The sequence below is a fragment of the Xenopus tropicalis genome, chromosome 9 (genome assembly GCF_000004195.4).
Source record: "Xenopus tropicalis strain Nigerian chromosome 9, UCB_Xtro_10.0, whole genome shotgun sequence".
Classification (NCBI taxonomy): Eukaryota; Metazoa; Chordata; class Amphibia; order Anura; family Pipidae; genus Xenopus; species Xenopus tropicalis.
In genome coordinates, this window is record NC_030685.2 from 40,210,297 (window position 1) to 40,235,236 (window position 24,940).

The following is a 24,940-nucleotide window of genomic DNA, read 5'->3' on the forward strand; positions in this document are numbered from 1 at the left end:
GGGGTCCACTGAACAGTTTGATGCCCAATATGTATAGGTTTACCTAAGTATGTGGCATGTAGGGGCCCCAATGTGAACATACCCCATATGAACTGTCATTTCTGTCATTTCAGCTTCTGCAAAATCAACACATTTACATCATTATATGTGGGATGAAGCTAGTAAAAAGTACGCTCACCCCAGAAAGTCATATATTTTTGGAAAGTACACATTCCCCCGAATCTAAAATGGGTACCCATGTCTTTCTACTCCAAAGTACCAAGCCGCACAGCTTTTCTAAAGTTAGCAATTTTGATGACATTTCCAAAAATCCCCTCAAAGCTTCCACTTTGAAGCATCTTATCTCCCACATAGCATTAGGTACCAAGATAAAACACCCTGAATTTGAACGCCAGGGGTCCACTGAACAGTTTGATGCCCAATATGTATAGGTTTACCTAAGTATGTGGCATGTAGGGGCCCCAATGTGAACATACCCCCATATGAACTGTCATTTCTGTCATTTCAGCTCCTGCAAAATCAACACATTTACATTATTATATGTGGGATAAAGCTACAAAAAAGTACGCTCACCCCAGAAAGTCATATATTTTTGGAAAGTACACATTCCCCCGAATCTAAAATGGGTACCCATGTCTTTCTACTCCAAAGTACCAAGCCGCACAGCTTTTCTAAAGTTAGCAATTTTGATGACATTTCCAAAAATCCCCTCAAAGCTTCCACTTTGCAGCATCTTATCTCCCACATAGTGTTAGGTACCAAGATAAAACACCCTAAATTTGAACGCCAGGGGTCCACTGAACAGTTTGATGCCCAATATGTATAGGTTTACCTAAGTATGTGGCATGTAGGGGCCCCAATGGGAACATACCCCCATATGATCTATCATTTCAGCTCCTGCAAAATCAACACATTTACATCCTTTATGTGGGATAATGCTACAAAAAAAGTACATTCACCCCAGAAAGCCATATATTTTTGGAAAATACACATCCCCCCGAATCTATAATGGGTAAATATTTCTTATTGCTACAAAGTACCAAGCTGTAAAGCTTTCCTAAGTTTGCAGATTTATATGACATTTTCGAAAATCGCATAAAAATGTTGCAATTTGCCGCATTTATCTCTCACAATTTCTTGATAAAGATCAGATAAAGACAAATCACCCCAAAAAGGAACACCAGAGGTCTACTGAACAGTTTGATGCCCAATATGCATAGATATACCAAAGTCTGCGGTATGTACTGAACCCAAAATGAAAATAGCGCATAAGGATTTCTCGCCTGCCACAGAGCCCCCTGTCAGTGTATTATGTGCCAAAACTTCCCCTAACCATACAGTGACCCCCACAAAACCATATATTTTTGGAAAGTACACATTCTGACAAATCCAACAAGGGTAAAGAGTCCTTTCTACACCAAAGTACCAATCTGCAGAGCTTTCCTAAAGTTATTGGTTTTTATGACATTTCAGAAAATCGCCTAAAAATGTTGCAATTTGTCGCATTTATCTCACACAATTTCTTGCGTACAAAGGCAAGTCACCCCAAATAGGAACACCAGAGGCCTACTGAACAGTTTGATGCCCAATATGCATAGATATACCAAAGTCTGCGGTATGTACTGAACCCTAAATGAAAATAGCGCATAAGGATTTCTCGCCTGCCAGCTCAGCTTTTGCACACAGAGCCCCCTGTCAGTGTATTATGTGCCAAAACTTCCCCTAACTATACAGATCCCCCACAAAACCATATATTTTTGGAAAGTACACATTCTGACAAATCCAACAAGGGTAAAGAGTCCTTTCTACACCAAAGTACCAATCTGCAGAGCTTTCCTAAAGTTATTGGTTTTTATGACATTTCAGAAAATCGCCTAAAAATGTTGCAATTTGTCGCATTTATCTCACACAATTTCTTGCGTACAAAGGCAAGTCACCCCAAATAGGAACACCAGAGGCCTACTGAACAGTTTGATGCCCAATATGCATAGATATACCAAAGTCTGCAGTATGTACTGAACCCTAAATGAAAATAGCGCATAAGGATTTCTCGCCTGCCAGCTCAGCTTTTGCACACAGAGCCCCCTGTCAGTGTATTATGTGCCAAAACTTCCCCTAACTATACAGAGACCCCCACAAAACCATATATTTTTGGAAAGTACACATTCTGACAAATCCAACAAAGGTAAAGAGTCCTTTCTACACCAAAGTACCAAGCCGCAAAGCTTTCCTAAAGTTATCGGTTTTTATGACATTTCAGAAAATCGCCTAAAAATGTTGCAATTTGCCGCATTTATCTCACACAATTTCTTGCGTACAAAGGCAAGTCACCCCAAATAGGAACACCAGAGGCCTACTGAACAGTTTGATGCCCAATATGCATAGATATACCAAAGTCTGCGGTATGTACTGAACCCTAAATGAAAATAGCGCATAAGGATTTCTCGCCTGCCAGCTCAGCTTTTGCACACAGAGCCCCCTGTCAGTGTATTATGTGCCAAAACTTCCCCTAACTATACAGATCCCCCACAAAACCATATATTTTTGGAAAGTACACATTCTGACAAATCCAACAAGGGTAAAGAGTCCTTTCTACACCAAAGTACCAATCTGCAGAGCTTTCCTAAAGTTATTGGTTTTTATGACATTTCAGAAAATTGCCTAAAAATGTTGCAATTTGTCACATTTATCTCACACAATTTCTTGCGTACAAAGGCAAATCACCCCCAATAGGAACACCAGAGGCCTACTGAACAGTTTGATGCCCAATATGCATAGATATACCAAAGTCTGCGGTATGTACTGAACCCTAAATGAAAATAGCGCATAAGGATTTCTCGCCTGCCAGCTCAGCTTTTGCACACAGAGCCCCCTGTCAGTGTATTATGTGCCAAAACTTCCCCTAACTATACAGATCCCCCACAAAACCATATATTTTTGGAAAGTACACATTCTGACAAATCCAACAAGGGTAAAGAGTCCTTTCTACACCAAAGTACCAATCTGCAGAGCTTTCCTAAAGTTATTGGTTTTTATGACATTTCAGAAAATTGCCTAAAAATGTTGCAATTTGTCGCATTTATCTCACACAATTTCTTGCGTACAAAGGCAAGTCACCCCAAATAGGAACACCAGAGGCCTACTGAACAGTTTGATGCCCAATATGCATAGATATACCAAAGTCTGCAGTATGTACTGAACCCTAAATGAAAATAGCGCATAAGGATTTCTCGCCTGCCAGCTCAGCTTTTGCACACAGAGCCCCCTGTCAGTGTATTATGTGCCAAAACTTCCCCTAACTATACAGAGACCCCCACAAAACCATATATTTTTGGAAAGTACACATTCTGACAAATCCAACAAGGGTAAAGAGTCCTTTCTACACCAAAGTACCAAGCCGCAAAGCTTTCCTAAAGTTATCGGTTTTTATGAGATTTCAGAAAATCGCCTAAAAATGTTGCAATTTGCTGCATTTATCTCACACAATTTCTTGCGTACAAAGGCAAGTCACCCCAAATAGGAACACCAGAGGTCTACTGAACAGATTGATGCCCAATATGCATAGATATACCAAAGTCTGCGGTATGTACTGAACCCAAAATGAAAATAGCGCATAAGGATTTCTCGCCTGCCAGCTCAGCTTTTGCACACAGAGCCCCCTGTCAGTGTATTATGTGCAGTAACCCCCCCTAACTATACAGTGACCCCCAGAAAACCATATATTTTTGGAAAGTACACATTCTGATGAATTCAAAATAGGTAAAGTTATTTTTGTACACCAAAGTTACACCTGGCAAAGCTACGCTAAAAACAGATCAGGAACACTTATATGGGGATAAAATGTGATAAAACCACAAAAATTGTGCAAATCAGTGAAACAACAAAATAAGTTACATGACAGTGTAATTAGTGGCCAGAATATCTGATCCAATAGTCACGCTGTCAAAATAAACAGTTTTTAGGTAAAAGAAAATAAAAACAAAGTGGTAAAATGAAAAAAAAAAAAAAAAAAAAGCAAAACAAAAAAAAACCAAAGTGTTTGTGTATACATGTGTGTACATGTGTAAAAGTTGTGTGATAGTGTGTAAGTGTGTATATGAGTGTAAATAAGTGTATAAAAGTGTGAAAAATGAAAAGAAAAAAAAAAAAAGAAAAAAAGAAAAAAATGCTAAAATGTGTGCTGTAAGTGTGTGTAAATGTATGTAAGTGTGTATAAATGTATGTAAATGTGTGTATAAGTGTGTAAAAGTGTGTAAATGCAATAAAAAAAAAAGTCCTTACCTGTTCCTGAAGACCGATCGCCTCCTTCCTCATTTGGGCCGGCGCTGGGGGAGAGGGAGGAAGCAGGACCCTGCTCGCAGGACCCTGATGACAGCCCCCCTGGCACATTGCCCAGGGGGGCTGTCACTGTTAGAAGCCCTCTGCAGCAGCGGCACATGCCGCCGCTGCAGAGGGCAGCGCTTAAACGCCAACGACGTGTTTAAGCCCTTTTACTGCCAGCACGTATGCCATACGTGCTTGGCAGTAAAAGAGTTAAGGAATGTAGATTTTTTTTTTAATAAATAAAAGCCACTATAACATAGGCTTAGTTATAAATTAAGACCCAAACCTGAACTTGACCTTTGCCCTCTTTACCCTCCCTTAAACTGCCTCCTCTCCGAAATTTAGACAAACAACCTGTGCCTCTTCTCCTTTTTTTAATTTGAATAGCTACCTGCATGGCTACCTAGTAGCTTTGTTTATATAAACTATAATAGGGATTTTAACCATACAACTTTTACCAGTGCAGAGCAACAGAACATAATATATTAATTGTGTTGGGTTGAAAACCCCAACATACTGTTCTTCGACTTTGGCTTATTCTTCCGCTTCTTCTTCTTAGTGCCCCCCATTTTCTAAATGCTACTCCTACAGTTTTAGGGGTACAACACCCAAACTCGCCACACATCTTCGCCCTATAGCGGAGCAGGTTGCTTGTGCTTTTCTAAGCCATCCTGCCCCCCGTCTTTTTGTGGCGCTGCTCCGAACACCCCAATTTTTCCATTGACTTTGACAGGGAAGATTTTCAAACTGCTGCCGCACTTGCAGTTTTGAAGCTACACCCCCCAAACTTGAATAACATAATAATGGGGGCCCCCCGAATGAAACAGCAACATTTTTGGATGACCACAAAGTGGGAGGGGCCAACAACAGTCAATCAAATTTCACCCATTGACTTTAATGGGGAAATTGAAACTGCTGCCAATCTTACAGCTTTAAGGCTACACTCCCCAAACTTGAATCACATAGTCATGGGGTCAGCCTGAATGAAAATATGATGATTGCTGGATGCCCAAAAGTGGGTGGAGCTGTGAACAGCCAATCAGATTTTACCTATTGATTTGGCGGAAATTCAACCTGCTGCCATTCTCACAGTATTAACTTCAGGGCCCCCAAACTTTTTACACTTGGTCACTAGGGGACTGCAGTTTTAGTTTTGAAAAGTGGGCGGAGCCACCAACAGCCAATCAAATTTCACCTATTGATTTTTATTGGTTTGATGCCAGAGTTTCCAAACTTTGCACAGTCAGTCACTGGGTGACTACGCATTCAAGTTTTTTTTTTTTTGTTTTTTTAAACCGCAAAGTGGGAGGGGCCAACATCAGCCAATCAAATCTTACCCATTGACTTTTATGGAAAAATTTAAACTGCTGCCAATCTTACAGCTTTGAGGCTACACTCCCCAAACAAGCCAATCAGATTTTACCTATTAACTTGGTGGAAATCCAACCTGCTGCCATTCTCACAGTAATAACACTGGGGTCGCCAAAAGCCAATCATATTTGTTTAATTGTTTTCAGTGGGGAAATTTTAACTGCTGCCATTCTCACATGTTTAATGTCAGGGTCCCCAAACTTTGCACAGTTTGTCCCTGGGTGATTATGTTCCAAGTTTGGAAAAGTGGACTTCATAATTTTAAATTTAAACCTATTGAATTTTTTTGGTTTAAATTTAAAATGCTGCTTTTCTCACACTATTTATGTCAGGGTTCCCAAGCTTTTCACAGCTGGTCACTGGATGACTACATATTCAAGGTTAGAACAAGTGGGAGGAGCCACCAACAGTAAATCCATTTCCACCCATTAGATTTCATTGGTTTATATTTAAACTGATGCCATTATTTAAATATTAATTCCAGGTTTGTTAAAGTTTCCAGAGTTAGTCACTGGGTATTTGCCGTTCAAAGTTAGAAAAAAGTGGGCGGAGCCACCAACAGTCAATAACATTTCACCTATTTACTTTCAATTGTGAAGTGTAAAATGCTGCCAGTCTCACAATGTTTTTATGCCTGAGTCCCCAAAATTTGCAAAGTTGGTCACTGGGGGACTGCAGTTCAAATATAGGAAAAGTGGGTTGGGCCACTAACAGCCAATCAGATTTCATCCATTGAATATTATTGGTTTAAATTTAAAATGCTGTCATTCTCACACTATTTATGCCAGGGTGCCCACTGTTTGTCACTAACAAACCTTGACTTCGACTCAAGGTTAGAAAAAGTGGGCACACCCACCAACCACCAATCACAATTCATCTATTGACTTTTATTGGTTTAAATTTTAACTGCTGCCATTCTTTAACTATTAATCCTAGGGTCCCTAAACTTTGCAGAGTTAGTCACTGGGTAACTGCAGTTCCAGGTTAGAAAAAGGGGGTGGGGTCACCAACCGCCGATCAGATATCACTTGTTGACTTTCAGTGGGGAAATTTAAATTGCTGCCATTCAAACACTATTAAAACCAGGGTCCCCAAACTTTGCACAGTGGTTTTTACTATATAACTGTGCTCCAAGGTTAGAGAAAGTGGGCAGAGCCCATTCAGTGACTTCATGTTTTTCAACCCAACATGAAGTTTGTTCTCAAACTTCTCTTTCTAGTTATACTCTTTCATTTTCTGGTGTTACTGTTCCTTTAAAAACTAACAGGTACCATAAACTGAGGAGTAGGAGTCAAAGGATTTATGTTCCAACTCCACAGCCCTGATGAAAGGCCATCTCCCAGGAAGTCCATTGTAATCAAATAATTCAGATTTTTAAATATGATTCCCCCTTTCTCTATAATAATAAAAGTGTACTTTTTACTTGTATCCTAAATATTTTATAATTAATCTTTATTGCAAGCAAAACAATCCTATTGGGTTTATTTAATTTAATGTTAATTAAATAATCTTTAAGAAGACAGTATGGAGATCAAAATTAAGGAAAAGATCCTTTATCAAAAAAACACCAGGTCCCAAGCATTCTGGATAACAGGTCCAATACCTGTATATCATCCACAAGAGATACGTACCAGTTTTGGCATTACTGTACATTTCAACATTTGTATAAATTGCAATTGTGGTCTAGTAAACACATGTTCAATAAAACCTTTTATAAGCTGTAATGGTAACAAAAAAGTTTCCCAGTAAAGCATATACAGACTGTGTTGTATATTGTACAAGACTGGCAATGGCCACCAAACAGCTTAGTTGAGTATAAGTTTAGCATATCATTTTGGATTATGGCACTGCTATCATATGAAAAAAATAAAAAAGGAAACAATCGGCTTACAGCATGATAAAAGGAATTTATTCAGGGCCAGTGCCAATTGGAAATGAAAAAGGCCCTTAGAGGATTTATGAATGCTTTTAGTTAGACTGGTCTTTTCAAATTATAGCAATATTTCACCAAAGTATGATCATTTTTTTATTTGTAAATACCTGTCATTTTTCTAGTAGGATTTTAGGGGCAGGTCATAAATATGAATTACATAAAAGTATATTTAACCCATAATAGTGATAGTACTTATAAACACAACAGAGCTAATAACAAACATGATGCAATAAAAGCAGTTGTTTTTTTTTAATACAAGATGAAAAACAAATTTTTAGTATTACTGTATTACAGTATTACTATTCCGTTATCTCTTATCACATTAACATGATATGGGACCTCAGTAATATATATGTAAACTAACACCTTTAGTACAAAGTAAAAAAAACAAAAAGCTCATAAGGAAACATAAAAGGGATAGGAGCAGAAGAAGCCCCTAACTTTACAAGGATAGGAATGGCCAATTTTGCAGCTTCCTGGAAGGTCAAATTAGTACTTTGGGGCTGCTATAGCTATGAAATTTGTTCATCAGATCCTAGGTAGGGCATCTCAAAATTTTCAACTTTTCATATACCTTTAGTTTCAATAGCAAGAAAATTTGATTTCTAAAATATGGAAGGTTTGCAAAAAAAACCTTACCTTATATTGATCACTAGCTTGGTCATCATTTATATCATCATCACTTTCAAAATCTTCAGAGTATTTTGGGTTCAGACCAATATAAACCCGAGATCCGCTTTCAGATTTAATTTGTATGGAGTTCTGAAAAATGTAAATGTTGCTTATTACAATGATTTTTAAATCTAGATGCTGAATAGCATACTCCTAATAACATCACTTTAATATAATATATTTTCTATATAATAGAAAAAAAAACAAAAAAAAAAGATTTTTAAATAATACACCTCCCCATCTGCCACTAGATGATATTTATGCAATGTGGTGGTGGGGGGTTTAAGGTAGTGAGGGGAAGTGACGTCACTTCTGTACATGGTTGGGAAGTGTTATAAGTAATAAGAGTAAAAATATATTATTAATATACCACAGGTCCACACCAAAATAATAGCACAATTACCAAGAATTAACTCATGAGTGAGGTAACAAAAATGGGTGGAATAGCCCCTTTAGTACACTAGGCATTAATAAATGAGAATACATAGCTGTATTGTGTAAAATGTAAGAAAATGGGCTGAGAGCAAGGCTCTAACCTTGTCTTATGGCAGAAATAGTACAATGCACTGGACACAAGGGCTAGAAGAATGCATAAGGGAATGCAAAATTATGCCACATTAGTGCCCTCACTGTGCAGTTGTGTTTAAGGCAAATATTTGCAGGTATCACTAAGTGCTTGCATCAGGTAAATAGCCTATTCAAATGAATAGTAAATGAGGGTATGGGCTACGTCAGTATCACAGTTTTCTGAAGGAGGACCACAGTCAATCAAAAAATTAACAGGAACGTTACAGGATATGATGACTAAAGACAGAAAAGACATTTTAAATAGGATAATTACCTTAATAAAAGTTTTAGAAAATGGATAAATTTGTCAGTTCAAATATTATTTGCAATGTTATTTTTTGTTTGTCTATCAGTAACAGGATTTTTGTATCGGTTAGCTAACTTTTACATTTCTGTAGCTTTAGAAAAGGGAATTATGGAAATTGTAACTTGGTCTGTGCAAGAACTGTGCAGACAGTGCTAGTTTGCACCTCTGGAAAGGAAGACCAGCAAAACAGCACAGCAGACAGAACAAACTATAAGAAAGAACTATATGATGCAAAATTTCTGAAGGTTACGACATTTTTTTTAATGATATGTTAAAAAATACAAACTATACTGTAGAAACTGGAAACTATTTCTGCGCTGGGATGTTGGCGTAGAAGGCAACTTCAAAGTAAAGATCAATTAAACCATAATAACTCTGCAAAGTTTAAAACCATAGCAGGCAAAATGAAATATTGAACATGGGGCATAAACAGGAAAAACAAGACATTTCTTTACAGTCCCTGATCTGTATAACCTTAATATAAAGAAAATATATTAAAAATATCATAACTTCATATTAATGCTTATTCATCCATTTTCTACTTTACCTGTGTAAGATGTACAATTTGTTACAGAATAAATTAATATACTATTTAAACGACGTGTAAACCCCCACACAAACATTTTGTCAGTGAACAGCCTCTTTGAAATCTTGAAATTACTATGGCTGCTGATGTTCAAAAGTTAATAGTAAGGCATAACATCAACAAAAATTATAATATATAATATATAATTTTATTTTATATATTTTTTTGTTTTTGCACCTGAACCCAAGCTTTCCTTTGAATCTTTCCAGGTGCTGTCTGACTTCTCCTCCCTGGGAGATGGGAACAGCCATCATCTAAAAAAAAAAAAAATCACAAGCTATTTTCAGTGGTTTGTAGCAAAGATCTATTGGGGCAACTCAACCACTCTGTGGGTTTTTAGCCTTACAGAAACTAAACGTTTTTGTACTAAGAAACACAAGCACTGAACTCCTGCTGAAAATATTGTAAATCCACAACTTTTAGGGGCAGATTTATTAGAGCTCACCACAGAAAAATGTACCCACTATATATTTCTATTGGATATCTAGAAGCATATTTATCAATGAGTAAAAAGTTACAGTTCATCGTTTGTAAATGTAAAATCAGGTGAATACCTTTAAGGCAAAATTATAAAAATCATTCAAAGACAATGTTATAATAGCTGTAAAAAAATATAAGTAAGATTTAATTTCTGGTGTCAGTATGTCTTTGAGAAAGGAAGCAGTGTGGATACGGAAGCTGGAGACATTAAAGGGGACCTGTCACGCTAAAAAATAATTCCAAATTTATTTGTCAAGCAAAATAAAATTCACTTTCAATATATAAATAATATAAATCTTGTTTTTTTCAGTCTTGGGATTACTCAATCACAGCAAGCAGTTTAAGGTGCCATTTTGTGGACACTGTTATTAAGGTAAGTTTTGTATAATCCCAAAATCTTGTTTATGTGATAAAAGGGAAGATCAGTTGCCCATGCCCATGCTCTGGCTACACAATTAGATGATGAGAAGGAAGGGAAAAAGCTGGGATTTTTAAATGCCTTATAATGGGTATGGATGTGTTAAAAAAAAAAGGAATTTGGGTTTTATATTTAATTTAAAAAGGACTTTTATTATACAGCTTTTTATGGCTGGGTGACAGTTCTTCTTTAACTCCACAGGTACTTAATAGGGAGAGCACACCATTTTTCAAGTATAACTAACTGGTTGTTTTAACATTTTATCTTTTTCACATGCACTATAAGGGGCACATTTACTAACCCACGAACGGGCCGAATGCGTCCGATTACGTTTTTTTCGTAAAGATCGGTAATTTTGCGATTTTTTCGTATTTTTTGCGATTTTTTCGGCGTCTTTACGATTTTTGCGTAAAAACGTGAGTTTTTCGTAGCCATTACGAAAGTTGCGCAAAGTCGCGATTTTTTCGTAGCGTTAAAACTTGAGCGAAACGTCGTGCCTTTTAAGTTTTAATGCTACGAAAAAGGCGCGACTTTGCGCGCAAGTGTTAACGCTACGGAAAAATCGCGACTTTGCGCAACTTTCGTAATGGCTACGAAAAACTCACGTTTTTACGCAAAAATCGTAAAGACGCCGAAAAAAATCGCAAAAAATACGAAAAAATCGAATGAATAATTTGTAACAATTGGGGGGGGGGCGAAATTATTTTTTGAGTTCTTTTAATCGTGCGTCCTTCCTTTGAAGGAAGCGATGCGCAGCGAATTTTACTGTTGTGCAGCAATTTTTCCAACACGTGAAAAAATTACACACACGTAAAAAAGAAAAGTACGCATGCGCCAAAAGCCGACACGTGCATCATACTCATAGAAAGTGACACGCCGTGAATTTTACTGTCGTGCGCGAAAATATTCGTTGCGCAAATCATTTCGCCCATCCCTGGTAACAATTGTTCTTTGATTGTTATACAGTATAATGACTGTATAATGACTTGTGAATGTTTTAATTGTTTTGAGCCAGTAGGTGGCATTAATGTACTGTCTACAAAAAAGTTTGATTGCCCAATTGTCGGTAAGTTTGATAAAAGGCCAATGGAGGCTTGAAGTTCAGGTTTCAACCATGTGTTAGAAATTAAGGTATGTTTAATACGTAAAACTACACATAATTGGTACAGGTATGTGACCCATTATCCAGAATGCTTGGGACCTGAGGTTTTCTGGATAAGGTTTTTTTCCATAACTTGGATCTACTGTATGTATATATGTATGTATAACTTTATTTATAAAGTGCCACAAGGGTACGCAGCGCTGTACAACTTACAAAATACAAAATTACACACAGGGAGGACAAGAGCTATAACAAATAAATACAATAAATATATATAAATGCACAGGGAATAAGTGCCATGTGGTATAAGACACAGTAGGAAAGAGGTCACTGCGCCATAGAGCTTACAATCTAAGTGGTTGGGTAATATACAGGCACAAATTGGAAGGTCAGAGTGCACCAGCTATGGGCATTTGCCCTTAAGTGCAGGACTAGGCAAAATAATGTTTTAGTGCTCCAGAAGGTAACAGCTGAGCTTTATCTTAAACGAGAAGGAAAGGCTAGTAAAGAGTTAATCTCAAGCTGCAGGCATACCTTCAGTTGTCTCAATAGTGCCCTTAAGTCTCCCCATATTTCTCCCGTTCAGAAGATATTGTTCTAATATTTGATGTACTGTATTAGGAAAAATTCTACTTACCAGTAATTTTGGATGATTTTGAGCTCTCTTTTGCTAAATCCTGAGTACTCTGCTGCTTTCTGAAATCAGCATTTGCTCCATTCAGATACAGAGAAAATCCTTCTTCTAAATGCTGCTGTTTGATCTGCATGGCATCCTTAGCCTTGGAATTGTTCAGTGCTCTATAAATATAGTAATCATAGGGTTTTAATAAACCAAAAACCCTTGATACACAAAATGTAACCACATTGCTGGTGGCTTATTTGGACCTGATATAAACTGGACCAAACAGGTGATAAGCCTTATGCCCCACAGGGAGATTGTTGCCAGCCATAAATCTCTGCTACTGCGGAACTTCGGATAAATGATCCAAAGCCTTTCTACCGACAATTCCCTTTATTGCCAGTGGAAAAGATTTCAGGGAGATTAGTTGCCCACAGGAGCAGAGATTTATCGCAGGCAACTAATCTCCTCGTGGGACATTAGTCTAAGAAGTTGACAAAATAGGAGCAACTTTTTTACTTGTGAAAATGCCAGTTGGTGCATAGAGGTTTATATGAGAATATTTTCTACATAAACAAATTCGTTTTTTATATTTATTTTATTATTCCTATAATTCTTCATATATTATCTATTATGAATATAAAAAAAAATATCTACGCGTTTCAATCCATATAGGATCATCATCAGGATGGTGGATGGATTGAAACGCGTAGATATTTTTGTTTAAATAAACGTTACTGATTTTTGGATATACATGTCGTGAGTGCTTTCTATGGATTATGTGGATGTTGTGGGTCAGCACCCGGCCGTTGCTTGTGGGATTGGTGAGTGCCGATTTTCGCATAGTTATATATATATATATATATAATTAAAAAAAGAGCTTACAGAGGAGCATGCTTCTGGGAAATTATACTTGACTGCATCTTAACATCCCTGGTCCATATCAAATCAGTTAATAAAACCTAAAACTTTTTTTATTAGGAGGATATTTTGATGACTTAGATGCTGATAATGTGCTGCTGCAATGTTCTACTCTCAGAAGTCCTTAGAGCTAATCTTCCTCATTAAAGCAATGGGACTCACTATATTCACACAGTTGTACTCTATACACATTTTGCATCCCCTTGTGTTGGTTTACCTTTTATGCATCTACTATTTCTTTTTCTCCCCCTTAAATCTATTCATCCCTATATTTCTGTTCTTATTTAACATCACAACCCAATCCTCCTTTGCTGCACTCAAGAAAAATATTATTCTGCTCTATTGAGTCCTGTCTATCTAACTACCGTCCTGTCTTGCTTCTACCGCTTGCCTCCAAAATCTTATAGCATATAGTCTTCTCCCGTATTACTAACTTTCTTAATGCACATAATTTATTGGACCCGCTGCACTCTGGCTTTCGGCCTGTGCAGAGTTACGAATGATCTTCAGGTTGCCAAAGCCAAAGGTCACTTTTCTATACTAATCCTCCTAGATCTATAGGCTGCGTTTGATACGGTTGACCACTCCCTCCTGATGCAAATTCTGTATTTGATTGGTCTCCGTAGTCAGGCTGCATCCTGGATCTCTTCTTACCTCTCTAACCGTTCATTCACTGTCTCCTATGCTAACAAAACCTCATCTCCAGTTCCTCTTAATGCGCCGTTGTTGTTCTCCCTTTACACGCTGTCTTTGGGAGATCTTATCCGTTCATTTGGCTTTAAATATCATCTGTATGCTGATGATATCCAAATTTACTTTTCAACCCCCTTGTTAACAGTTAAAACTGAGACTCAAATCTTTAACTGCCTTCTAGCTATCTCCAATGGATGAACCAACGCCACCTCAAACTGAACCTAACAAAAACTGAACTAATGATCTTTCCGCCTAAGCCTGGTCCTACCCCCCTTTTCTATCTCTATTGAAGGCACCCTAATCAACCCTGTCGATTCGGTGCGTTGTTTGGGGGTGATCTTTGACTCCAGTCTCTCTTTCTCTGACCATATTAACACCACTGTCAAAACCGTCTGTCACTGTCACTTTTTCTTACACAATATTGCCAAAATCCGTCCCTTTCTTTCTACTGCAACAGCTAGGCTGCTCATGCATGCTCTCATCCTATTCCGACTTGACTACTACTAACTGGCCTCCCTAACTCCCATCTTTCCCCCCCTACAGTCTATATTAAACACTGCTGCCAGAATTCTCCTCCTCTCATCCAGGAGAGTTCAGGCCCTTCCCCTGCTTAAGTCCTTATCGTGACTTCCTATTAAACAAAGAATATATTATAAACTCCTTCTCTTAATCTTCAAAGCCATCCATTCCTCTGCTTCTCACTACATCTCATCCCTTGTGTCTCCGTACGTTCCTGGTCGACTCCTTCATTCCTCGCAGAGCAACCGTTTGGTTGCGCCCCCACTACTACTGCCGTTTCCCGCCTTAAACTTTTCTGCCTTGCTGCCCCTTACATTTGGAATGCCCTCCCTGATTTCCTCCAGAGAGAATCCTCCCTCAGTCTTTTTAAAACTAAACTTAAAGACTACCTTTTGGAGTACTCACCCAGCACCTGATCTGGAAACTAACACTTATATTGTAGTGTCACCCACTGTGACCTACAGCACTTATATTTGCCTATTTGTGTCTGTAAATTACCCTCCCATATAGATTGTAAGCTCTACGGGACAGGGACCTCCATCCTCTTGTCTTTTTGACTCTTATTGCAACTGTATGTTTTATTTATTTGTCTTTATTGTAATATTTGTATTTATCTATTATCTTAATAACCCCGTTTGTATTAATGTATTCTACTGTACAGCGCTGCGTACATAAGTAGCGCTTTATAAATAAAGATATACAGTGGTGTGAAAAACTATTTGCCCCCTTCCTGATTTCTTATTCTTTTGCATGTTTGTCACACAAAATGTTTCTGATCATCAAACACATTTAACTATTAGTCAAAGATAACACAAGTAAACACAAAATGCAGTTTTTAAATGAGGGTTTTTATTATTTAGGGAGAAAAAAAATCCAAACCTACATGGCCCTGTGTGAAAAAGTAATTGCCCCCTGAACCTAATAACTGGTTGGGCAGCAATAACCCTTAGCAGCAATAACTGCAATCAAGCGTTTGCGATAACTTGCAATATGTCTTGGCCCACTCATCTTTGCAGAATTGTTGTAATTCAGCTTTATTTGAGGGTTTTCTAGCATGAACCGCCTTTTTAAGGTCATGCCACAACATCTCAATAGGATTCAGGTCAGGACTTTGACTAGGCCACTCCAAAGTCTTCATTTTGTTTTTCTTCAGCCATTCAGAGGTGGATTTGCTGGTGTGTTTTGGGTCATTGTCCTGCTGCAGCACCCAAGATCGCTTCAGCTTGAGTTGACGAACAGATGGCCGGACATTCTCCTTAAGGATTTTTTGGTAGACAGTAGAATTCATGGTTCCATCTATCACAGCAAGCCTTCCAGGTCCTGAAGCAGCAAAACAACCCCAGACCATCACACTACCACCACCATATTTTACTGTTGGTATGATGTTCTTTTTCTGAAATGCTGTGTTACTTTTACGCCAGATGTAACGGGACACGCACCTTCCAAAAAGTTCAACTTTTGTCTCGTTGGTCCACAAGGCATTTTCCCAAAAGTCTTGGCAATCATTGAGATGTTTTTTAGCAAAATTGAGATGAGCCATAATGTTCTTTTTGCTTAAAAGTGGTTTGCGCCTTGGAAATCTGCCATGCAGGCCGTTTTTGCCCAGTCTCTTTCTTATGGTGGAGTCATGAACACTGACCTTAATTGAGGCAAGTGAGGCCTGCAGTTCTTTAGATGTTGTCCTGGGGTCTTTTGTGGCCTCTCGGATGAGTTGTCTCTGCGCTCTTGGGGTAATTTTGGGCGGCCGGCCACTCCTGGGAAGGTTCACCACTGTTCCATGTTTTTGCCATTTGTGGATAATGGCTCTCACTGTGGTTCGCTCCCAAAGCTTTAGAAATGGCTTTATAACCTTTACCAAACTGATAGATCTCAATTACTTTTGTTCTCATTTGTTCCTGAATTTCTTTGGATCTTGATGATGATGTCTAGCTTTTGAGGTGCTTTTGGTCTACTTCTCTGTGTCAGGTAGCTCCTTTTTAAGTGATTTCTTGATTGAAACAGGTGTGGCAGTAATCAGGCCTGGGGGTGACTACAGAAATTGAACTCAGGTGTGATAAACCACAGTTAAGTTATTTTTTAACAAGGGGGGCAATCACTTTTTCACACAGGGCCATGTAGATTTGGAGTTTTTTTTCTCCCTTAATAGCGTAAACCTTCATTTAAAAACTGCATTTTGTGTTCAATTATGTTATCTTTGACTAATAGTTAACGGTTTTTGATGAGCAGAAACATTTAAGTGTGACAAACATGCAAAAGAATAAGAAATCAGGAAGGGGGCAAATAGTTTTTCACACCACTGTACATACATACATTGAGTCATATACAAGTATTTCCTCTATTTGTCCCAGTCTTTAAAACTGCACTTCCACTTGGCATAAACATCAAGGGGTATGTTAGCTAGTTAAAGTTGTTAGTTAAAGTTAGTTAAAAAAAAGTTAGTTAAAGTTGTAAACCTTTATTAGTCAGTTAACAGCTTAGTTTGCTTCTTATATTTACAAACACTGTTTTACTTTTTTTTTTTTTTCGATGTTTCAAAATGTTCACCTTGGCTTAAAAAGTTAAAACTTCATATGTAACACCAAGGGGCTGATTCATCAAAGTACAAGTTTGAATCCCGAAATGGGTAAAATTCGATTAGATACGATAATTTCTGATGATCGCAAATATCATGAAAATGCTTACGAAAAAAATCGCATCAGTCACGATAATAATAATTGGTGATCCGAAAGTTTCAAAATTTGCGAAGCCGAAAATCGTAAACGGCGGGAAAACCTTTCTGACTTTGATCCTTCTGTGCATGATTTTGGAAGCCTCCCATAGGACTCAATGGTACTCTGCAGCTTCAACCTGGCCAAAGGAAAGTCATGATACCGAAGCTTGAATGAAGCCGAAGCTTTCGTGTTTGTCACAACTTTTTGTTGCAGTATAAAAAAGACGCACAGTACAAAAAATACGTTTTTTTTTGTATTCGGAAGCTATCGTACTTTGATAAATGAGCCCCCAATTGTATTTTAACAATCAACATTTTAGCTTACCTGTTTCTTTGTTGCAGATATATGAGATATTCATCATGTTTCTCATCAAAGTCAACCCTAACATTACTTTCTTTCTATAAAAAAAAAAAAAAAAAAAAATGGACAGGAAAAATAATATCCTTGCAATTGTATATACATGAAATATTGTTTAAAGGAAATAGATTTTTCACCAAGGCTGTTTTGTATTTGTATTACTATGATCTCTGACTATATCAGTAAAATAGCTCTTTAAGGAGAATAATTACTATAAAATATTTTATAGTAGTAGCCTTATGGCTTATTTTTTTTTCTTTTTTGGAAAACCCCAGGTTCCAAGCATACTGAATAATAGACCCTAAAGCATATACTGAAACATACTGCAATCTGCACATATGTCTTACATTAATGTCGCAGTTAGAGAAAGAAAATCATGTCCTTTCAAGTTCTGGGTATGCATATGATCTCTGGGCAGGTTTTTTTCATGCTACATGTTCCTTATGAAGACAAAATGTGCCAAATGTGATGTTATAATTAAGTCAGAAGAGTATTAATTTGTAATGTGCAAGCTGACCCAAAAACTGTGGGATTCACAGATCAAGACTTGGGTTTGAATTACCTAAACAAATTTGGCCAGGTAGCAGATCCTGCTTATGGATAAGTAAAAAAAATATCCGCACCTCTTCTTTTAGTCTAACTTTCCCCTAATATTGGGTTGGTCTGGGTCAAATAACTGGCCTGTTTGATTTGTACTGGTCTGAGAGTTGGTTATTATCAGTGCAAGTTAAATTTTTCTGATAGTGTAATCTTATTCACAGTCCAATTAATTAATGAGACTACAAAAAGGCACAATTTGCATTTCCACCACTGTACGTTTCATAATCATTTCCACTGTGTGTACACAATATAGCATGACCTTGAAAACAAGGCAGGTTACAAAAAATAATAACAACAAAACTTAGGGTATGGCTTGGTAAAGCAGATAAAAGTTGACCAAAAAATTTAAAGAAACATACCTCTTGTCTAATCTTTGATTTGGAATCATTTTTTCTTGAACTCCCCAAAGATTTACCTGCAGAAATTGAAGTATTATGTGCATATAAATCATAATGCCAATTTTGATTTTCATGGGGTAAAGCTCCAGCCTAAATGAGAACAAACTTTTGCCAAAGGATTAGGCTAGAAATCAAATACCAATAACTTAAGGCCTATGGTGTACAAGAAAGTTAAATCACCACCTGATATGAAAATGTGGGGGTTATGTAAAAAAAAAAGGCACTAAGTTTGCCCAGGAGCAATAACCCATAGCAACCAATAAGTAGGTAGAATTTACTAGCCATCTGTTCAAAAGAAAACATCTTATTGGTTGTCATGGGTTACTGATCCTGGGCAAAATGAGTGCCTTTTATTACACATGGGTGTAAGTGGCTAATTGATACTGATCCCTTCAATTTTCAAAAATTGAAAGCTGCTTGAGATTTGCTTGAAGTGTTTCCTGTTCTAGCCAACAGAAAGCAATTTGAGGTAAAACTTGAGGTTTTCTTACTAACAGTATATGTAGCATTTAACACAACATATCCATATAGTAGTTTAAATCCATCCCGCCTTTTCAGTTCTCCATCTTACTTTGGAAAGTTTTCACCCTTTCTGAACATCTTTCAGTACAGTCTTTTCTTTAACATTCCTTCCACCTATGTCAAGCTTTTTTTCATTTTCATCTTTAAATTTGCTAATATCTAGTTTTCTCTAAACCTGTGTTTTAAAAGGGTACTTCACATTTTAAGTTAACATTTAAAATGTCCTAGAATGATTAATTTTACATTTTTTCATTCATTTTTGTCTTTTTTTTATATTTTAGAGTTTTTGAATTGTTTGCCACAATGTTATTGGCACTGTTATTTTCAATTACTGATCTTTCTATTCAAGCACTCTCTTTTCATATACCGTACACACTCAAGTATAAGCCGATCCGAATATAAGCCGAGGTACCTAATTTTACCTAAGAAAATTGGAAAAACCTATTGACTCGAGTATAAGCCTAGGGTGTCACCAGTAGGGCTGGTGCGAGCGAGCCAGCACACGAAGCACAAGAAGTACAGCAGGATAATCTTGTTACACGATATTGCTTGAGAGCTGATAATAGATAACTGACATAGATCCCCCCATTCTCAGCAGAAAGCATATTGACATTAACCTATTGCTGCTGCCTATATACCCGAGTTTTCACAAAGTCCACACTTAAATAGAGATGCAAGAGTGTATAATAGGCAATAGTTAGACAAAAGTGTAACAAGTTGGCCTGTGGGGGAATTCCTCTACAGGAACTTACATAAGAAAGTTCAGTAGCTAGAGACTTTCTCTTTGACCTAGGAACGTCAAGCAAAAGGACAGATGTCCACAGAGCCAGACAAGGTGGGAGGCAGTACCATGTTAGTTCTAGGAAGCGGGTTAGGAGATTTATGTTATGTCACTCTAGGGGTGTAAGATAGCCAGGGTATAAGGACAGTTTGTCCCATCGAAGAGGGATTATTTGGGGAAGAGACCCAAGGCAGTTGAGTGCCAGTTAGGGAACTAGATTGTTTAGGATTAGACTATTGGGAACCAAGTGAAGCTATAGTGACAGCTCAGAGGCTTATGCACTGCATGCTGGTCATGACAGAGATATAGGGGAGCCAGCAACCAGTACTGCGGCATGTTTGCTACAACTGTGAGAAGCTCTCAATAAATTCTGCCTTGGTTCCTCACATTGACTTGCTACATACCTACTTCTTGCAGTAAAGGCCTTCCTAGTCCCCTTTTACTTATTGAGGATCTACCAGTTATGGGCAGTACCATTACAAACCGATGAAAAATTTCCATCATGACAGATAAAACCTCTATCAACGGGATCACAGAATTATCTGTTGTAAAGCCAACTTTCCATACATGCATACAAACAGGAAGTGTAGCCAAAATCAGCTTCCCAGAACCGCCATCCTACTAACTGTGCGCTCTTTTGCTGTGCGCGCTTCTGCTCTGCGCCGCAGTCACGCCAGTGACGTCACACGCCCCCTTCAGTTCACTTAAGGGGGTGCGTGACGTCACTGGCGCGACTGGGGCGCCCAGCAGAGCAGAAGCGCGCATAGCAGAAGAGCACACAGCAGAGCAGAAGAGCACACAGTTAGCAGGATGGCGGTTCTGGGAAGCTGGCATAGGCAGAGAGCGGGACTGAGGGAACTTTAAGTCGCAAGTGCCGGTATGAAAAACTGCGACTTAGTTTTGCAGGAGTTTTTGTCCGTGCAGCGTGTGTGCGTGTGGGGCTTTAGAGTTGGTTGAGGGTAGGCTGTCGTATTGGCGGGGGCAGCGGGAATCACCAGCAGGGGGTCAGGAGGGTATCGAGTATAAGCCGAGGGTTTATTTTTCAGCACATTTTGCGTGCTGAAAAATTCGGCTTATACTCGAGTATATACGGTAGTCATTCATTCTAACCATTGCCTGGTTTCCAGAGTAAGTTGGACTCTAGCAATCCGACAGCTGCTAAAATTCAAAACTGTAGAACTACTGAAAAAAAAAAGCTAAATAAAAAAAGACAAAAAAATAATACATGGAAACTGTTGTCTCACAATATTACTGTCTCATGCTTTTTCTGCTTCTTCTTCTTAGCGCCCCCCATTTTCTAAACGCTACTCCTACAGTTTTAGGGGTACAACACCGAGACTCTGCAAACTTCTTTGCTCTATAGCGGAGCAGGTTGCTTGTGCTTTTCTAAGTGATCCCGCCCCCCGTCTTTTTGTGGCGCTGCTCCGAACACCCCAATTTTCCCATTGACTTTGACAGGGAAGATTTTCAAACTGTTGCCACTCTTACAGCTTTGACGCTACACCCCCCAAACTTGAATAACATAATAATGGGGTCACCCTGAATGAAACAGTGACATTTGTTGGATGACCCCAAGGTGGGAGGTGCCAACAACAGCCAATCAAATTTCACCCATTGACTTTAATAGGGAAATTGAAACTGCTGCCAATCTTACTGCTTTGAGGCTGCACCAAGCTTGAATCACATAGTCATGGGGTCAGCCTGAATGAAAATATGATGATTGTTGGTTGCCCAAGAGAGGGCGGAGCTGTGAACAGCCAATCAGATTTTACCTATTGACTTGCCAGAAATTCAGCCTGCTGCCATTCTCACAGTACTAACACCAGGGTTCCCAAACTTTGCAGAGTTAGGCGATTCAAGGTTAGAAAAGAGGGTGGGGCCACCAACAGGATTTTACCTATTGACTTTCAATGGGGAAATTCAACCTGCTGCCATTTTCACAGTATTAACACCAGCGTTATTAGGGGACTGCATTTTTAGGTTTTAAAAATTGGGTGGAGCCACCAACAGCCAATCAGACTTCACCTATTGATTTTTTTTTTGGTTTAAATTTAAAATGCTGCCATTTTCACACTATTTAAAATGGGTTGGGCCACTAACAGCCAATCAGATTTCATCCATTTAATTGTATTGGTTTAAATTTAAAATGCTGTCATTCTCACACTATTTATGCCAGGGCGCCCACTGTTTGTCACTGGGGGCACACCCACCAACCACAATTTACCTATTGACTTTTATTGGTTTCAATTTAAACTGCTGCCATTCTTTAACTATTAATCCTGCTTTGCAGAGTTAGTCACTGGGTAACTGCAGTTCCAGGTTAGAAAAAGTGGGTGGGGCCACCAACCGCCAATCAGATGTCACTCATTAACTTTCAGTGGGGAAATATAAATTGCTGCCATTCAGTCACTATTAAAACCAGGGTCCCCAAACTTTGCACAGGGGTTTTTACTATATAAATATGGTCCAAGGTTAGAAAAAGTGGGCGGGGTCAAGAACAGATCAGATTTTATTCAGTGACTTCACGTTTTTCAACCCAACATGAAGTTTGTTCTCAAACTTCCCTTTCTAGTTTCTACTGAAAATACCCTCTACCTCCCCCAGCTCACCCCCTACTAACCTGTGTCAGGTTCAGGCATGGCATAGAAGGTGAACAAACAGCTTTGTAAGTGATGGCACACATAGGGTCAGGACAAGGTTCTGATAGGCTAGCAACAAATATAAGTGCCCCAGCCTATGACAACACTGTCCCACTCACCAAAGCATGAAGTAAACCAGGAAGCTGTGCTGGAGACCAACACTGGTTAGTAAGTGGTCAGCTGGGTAGGGCAGGAACTAGGGGTAGGCAGAAGAGCCACGTGCCTAGGGCACAAAAGCTGAGGGGCACCAAGCCTGTATCTTTTCTGCCCTAATCATGAATTCCACTGTCCTGTCTGTAGCTCCTGCTTCTCCCCTGGCCCCCAATACCTGCTCATTAAGTAGTGCTGGGAGGCAGAGGACACATCCATTAGAAAATAATAGCAGCACTAGAGTTCAGATAGGCATAGTGACAGATTCCTGGTAAACTTTAACCCCCACCTCCTTCTTCCATCCAGTACTTTTCATTACTGCCAATTGTAATACCTCTCTATTAAAACCTATACAGAAGCCTTTACTTAATTATTGTCTTATTTATTTAGCACCCACAGGCTGATGCATGGCTTTCGGAGACTGCTAATAATTCACATGTCTCAATGAAGTTTATAATATAAGGTAGGGATGCATCAAATCAACTATTTTGGGATGCGGCCAAACCTTGAATCTTGCATGAAAGATTCAGATGAATGTCGAACTGCATCTAAATCCTAATTTACAAATTAGGTTACAGAGGGGGTTCAAAGACAACTACGAGCACAAAAAGTAATTTGATTTTAAGGATTCGATTAGACCAAATCCTGCTAAAAATACTGAATACTGGCCTAATCCAAATCCTGGATTCTTTGAATCTGTAATATAAGTACCCTATAATATTCCAGTCTGCGTAGTTTCACCCACAATTAAAAAGGAACGCAAATCCATTAATATAATTTTGCAGTAAAAGAAAACATACTTTCAAGCACCTCTGTAATATCAGTTCATTATAAATGTAAAGGATTTTAAAGTTAGTTGTAAATGTAACTGCAAAGGAAAGCAGAATGATTCTATTTCTCTTAGCAGTGCTGGTTCTGGCTCTTGAAACAATGAGACAAGTCAGACTTGCGTGCTTCTTCACAGGTTTATCAATCAGCTAGCTTTTGCTACACTGTCAAAACCAAATGGCAGACATTAGAACTTAGACTGACAGACTGCTTTCGAAAGCAATTACATTTACAAATAACGTTACAATCATAAAAGATGCAAAAAAAATCCTGGAAGCTTTATTTCTGTTTTACGTCTCCTTACGCACTTTTAACTGTAAGGACTGCTGAGTGCTCTGATTCAATGGGACCCAATTGAAACGATCGCTGAACCCCACTGAAATGTTTATCTATAGTTAGTGAGTTTACCGCCCCCGATGTTAAGAAACCTTAAACTTACCGTACATTATAACGCCACATAAAAGTACAGTTCCCAGATAGAAGGAAACGCCTCCAAACAACTGTTTGCTCCGGTTTCCTAGCTGCAAGAAAACTAACCAATAGGAAAGTTAACGTTGACCAATTACGACGCAGCTTTTCAGAGAGCAACCAATAGCATTATTAAAGAAGCGACTGCGTACTACTGCTTTAGTCAGCCGTCAACCAATCCTAATAAAACGTAAAGTGCGGCTAAGGGTGGGTTAGTACGACAGCCAATGGATTTGTACCTACGTATTCTACCTATCGCTTCACGCTTTTAGGGAAGCTCTTTAACCAATCATTGCGGGCATGGCGACCAGCCGATCTGTCTGCGTAGTGTGTATGAAGTAGAACCCTGATATGCAGATGTTTGCATTGTGAACACATTATTGGAATGGAGGTATTAGATGCAATTGTTGACGAGGTGGCTCTGGAAGGCCTGGACGGAATAACTATTCCTGCTCTTTGGCTGCGGCTGCAGGCTCGTGTCCCTCCTTTTCCTTTGCTTCTGGATGAGGCTACTAAAGAGTTCATATGGCAGTCACTGGCGGTTCATCCTGAGCTCGAATTCTATGAGCTGCCTGTAGAGAGGCAGCCTCTGGTACTTAGCAATCGGTAAGGCGCACGTAGTGAAAGATCATACCTTTAAAACATAGTATATAAACCTGCTTATGGGCTTTAAAATAACTCTTAATACGACATAGACACTGATAATCTAAAACAGTTTGCAGTTGGTCTTTTTAATTATTGACATGTTTTTATCAGAAGCCATCCAGTTTGAAATTTCAGCTGCTATCTGGTTGCAAGGGTCCAATTTCTCTAGCAATCAGGCTTAAAATTAATAAGATAATAGGGAGCTTCAAATAATACAAGTGAGAGCTTTGTCAGGGGGTTAGGGTGCCACCTGGCCGGTAAAACACCCGCCAAGGCCAGGGCCAGAATTACAAATTTATAATATCCTATAATTTAGCCCCTGGCCTGCCC

The 24,940-nt window shown here is 38.6% G+C and overlaps 2 protein-coding genes across 2 annotated transcripts in view; one reads left to right on the top strand and one right to left on the bottom strand.

Moving 5' to 3' along the window:
* Positions 1–24,093, bottom strand: part of kiaa0556 (protein KIAA0556 homolog) — a 72,578-nt gene extending 48,485 nt beyond the window's left edge. Inside the window, exons 1-6 of the mRNA XM_002938284.5 lie at positions 23,937–24,093; positions 18,539–18,594; positions 17,547–17,620; positions 12,397–12,557; positions 9,937–10,013; positions 8,267–8,389 (exon numbers count right to left, since the gene is read on the bottom strand). Coding sequence (XP_002938330.1) covers positions 8,267–8,389; positions 9,937–10,013; positions 12,397–12,557; positions 17,547–17,620; positions 18,539–18,594; positions 23,937–23,943 — 498 coding nt within the window. The 5' untranslated portion in view covers positions 23,944–24,093. The remainder of the gene's footprint in view (positions 1–8,266; positions 8,390–9,936; positions 10,014–12,396; positions 12,558–17,546; positions 17,621–18,538; positions 18,595–23,936) is intronic.
* An 87-nt stretch (positions 24,094–24,180) lies between these two features.
* Positions 24,181–24,940, top strand: part of gtf3c1 (general transcription factor IIIC subunit 1) — a 79,928-nt gene continuing 79,168 nt past the window's right edge. The window contains exon 1 of the mRNA XM_002938289.5: positions 24,181–24,571. Within this exon, the coding sequence (XP_002938335.3) occupies positions 24,351–24,571 (221 nt within the window). The 5' untranslated portion in view covers positions 24,181–24,350. The remainder of the gene's footprint in view (positions 24,572–24,940) is intronic.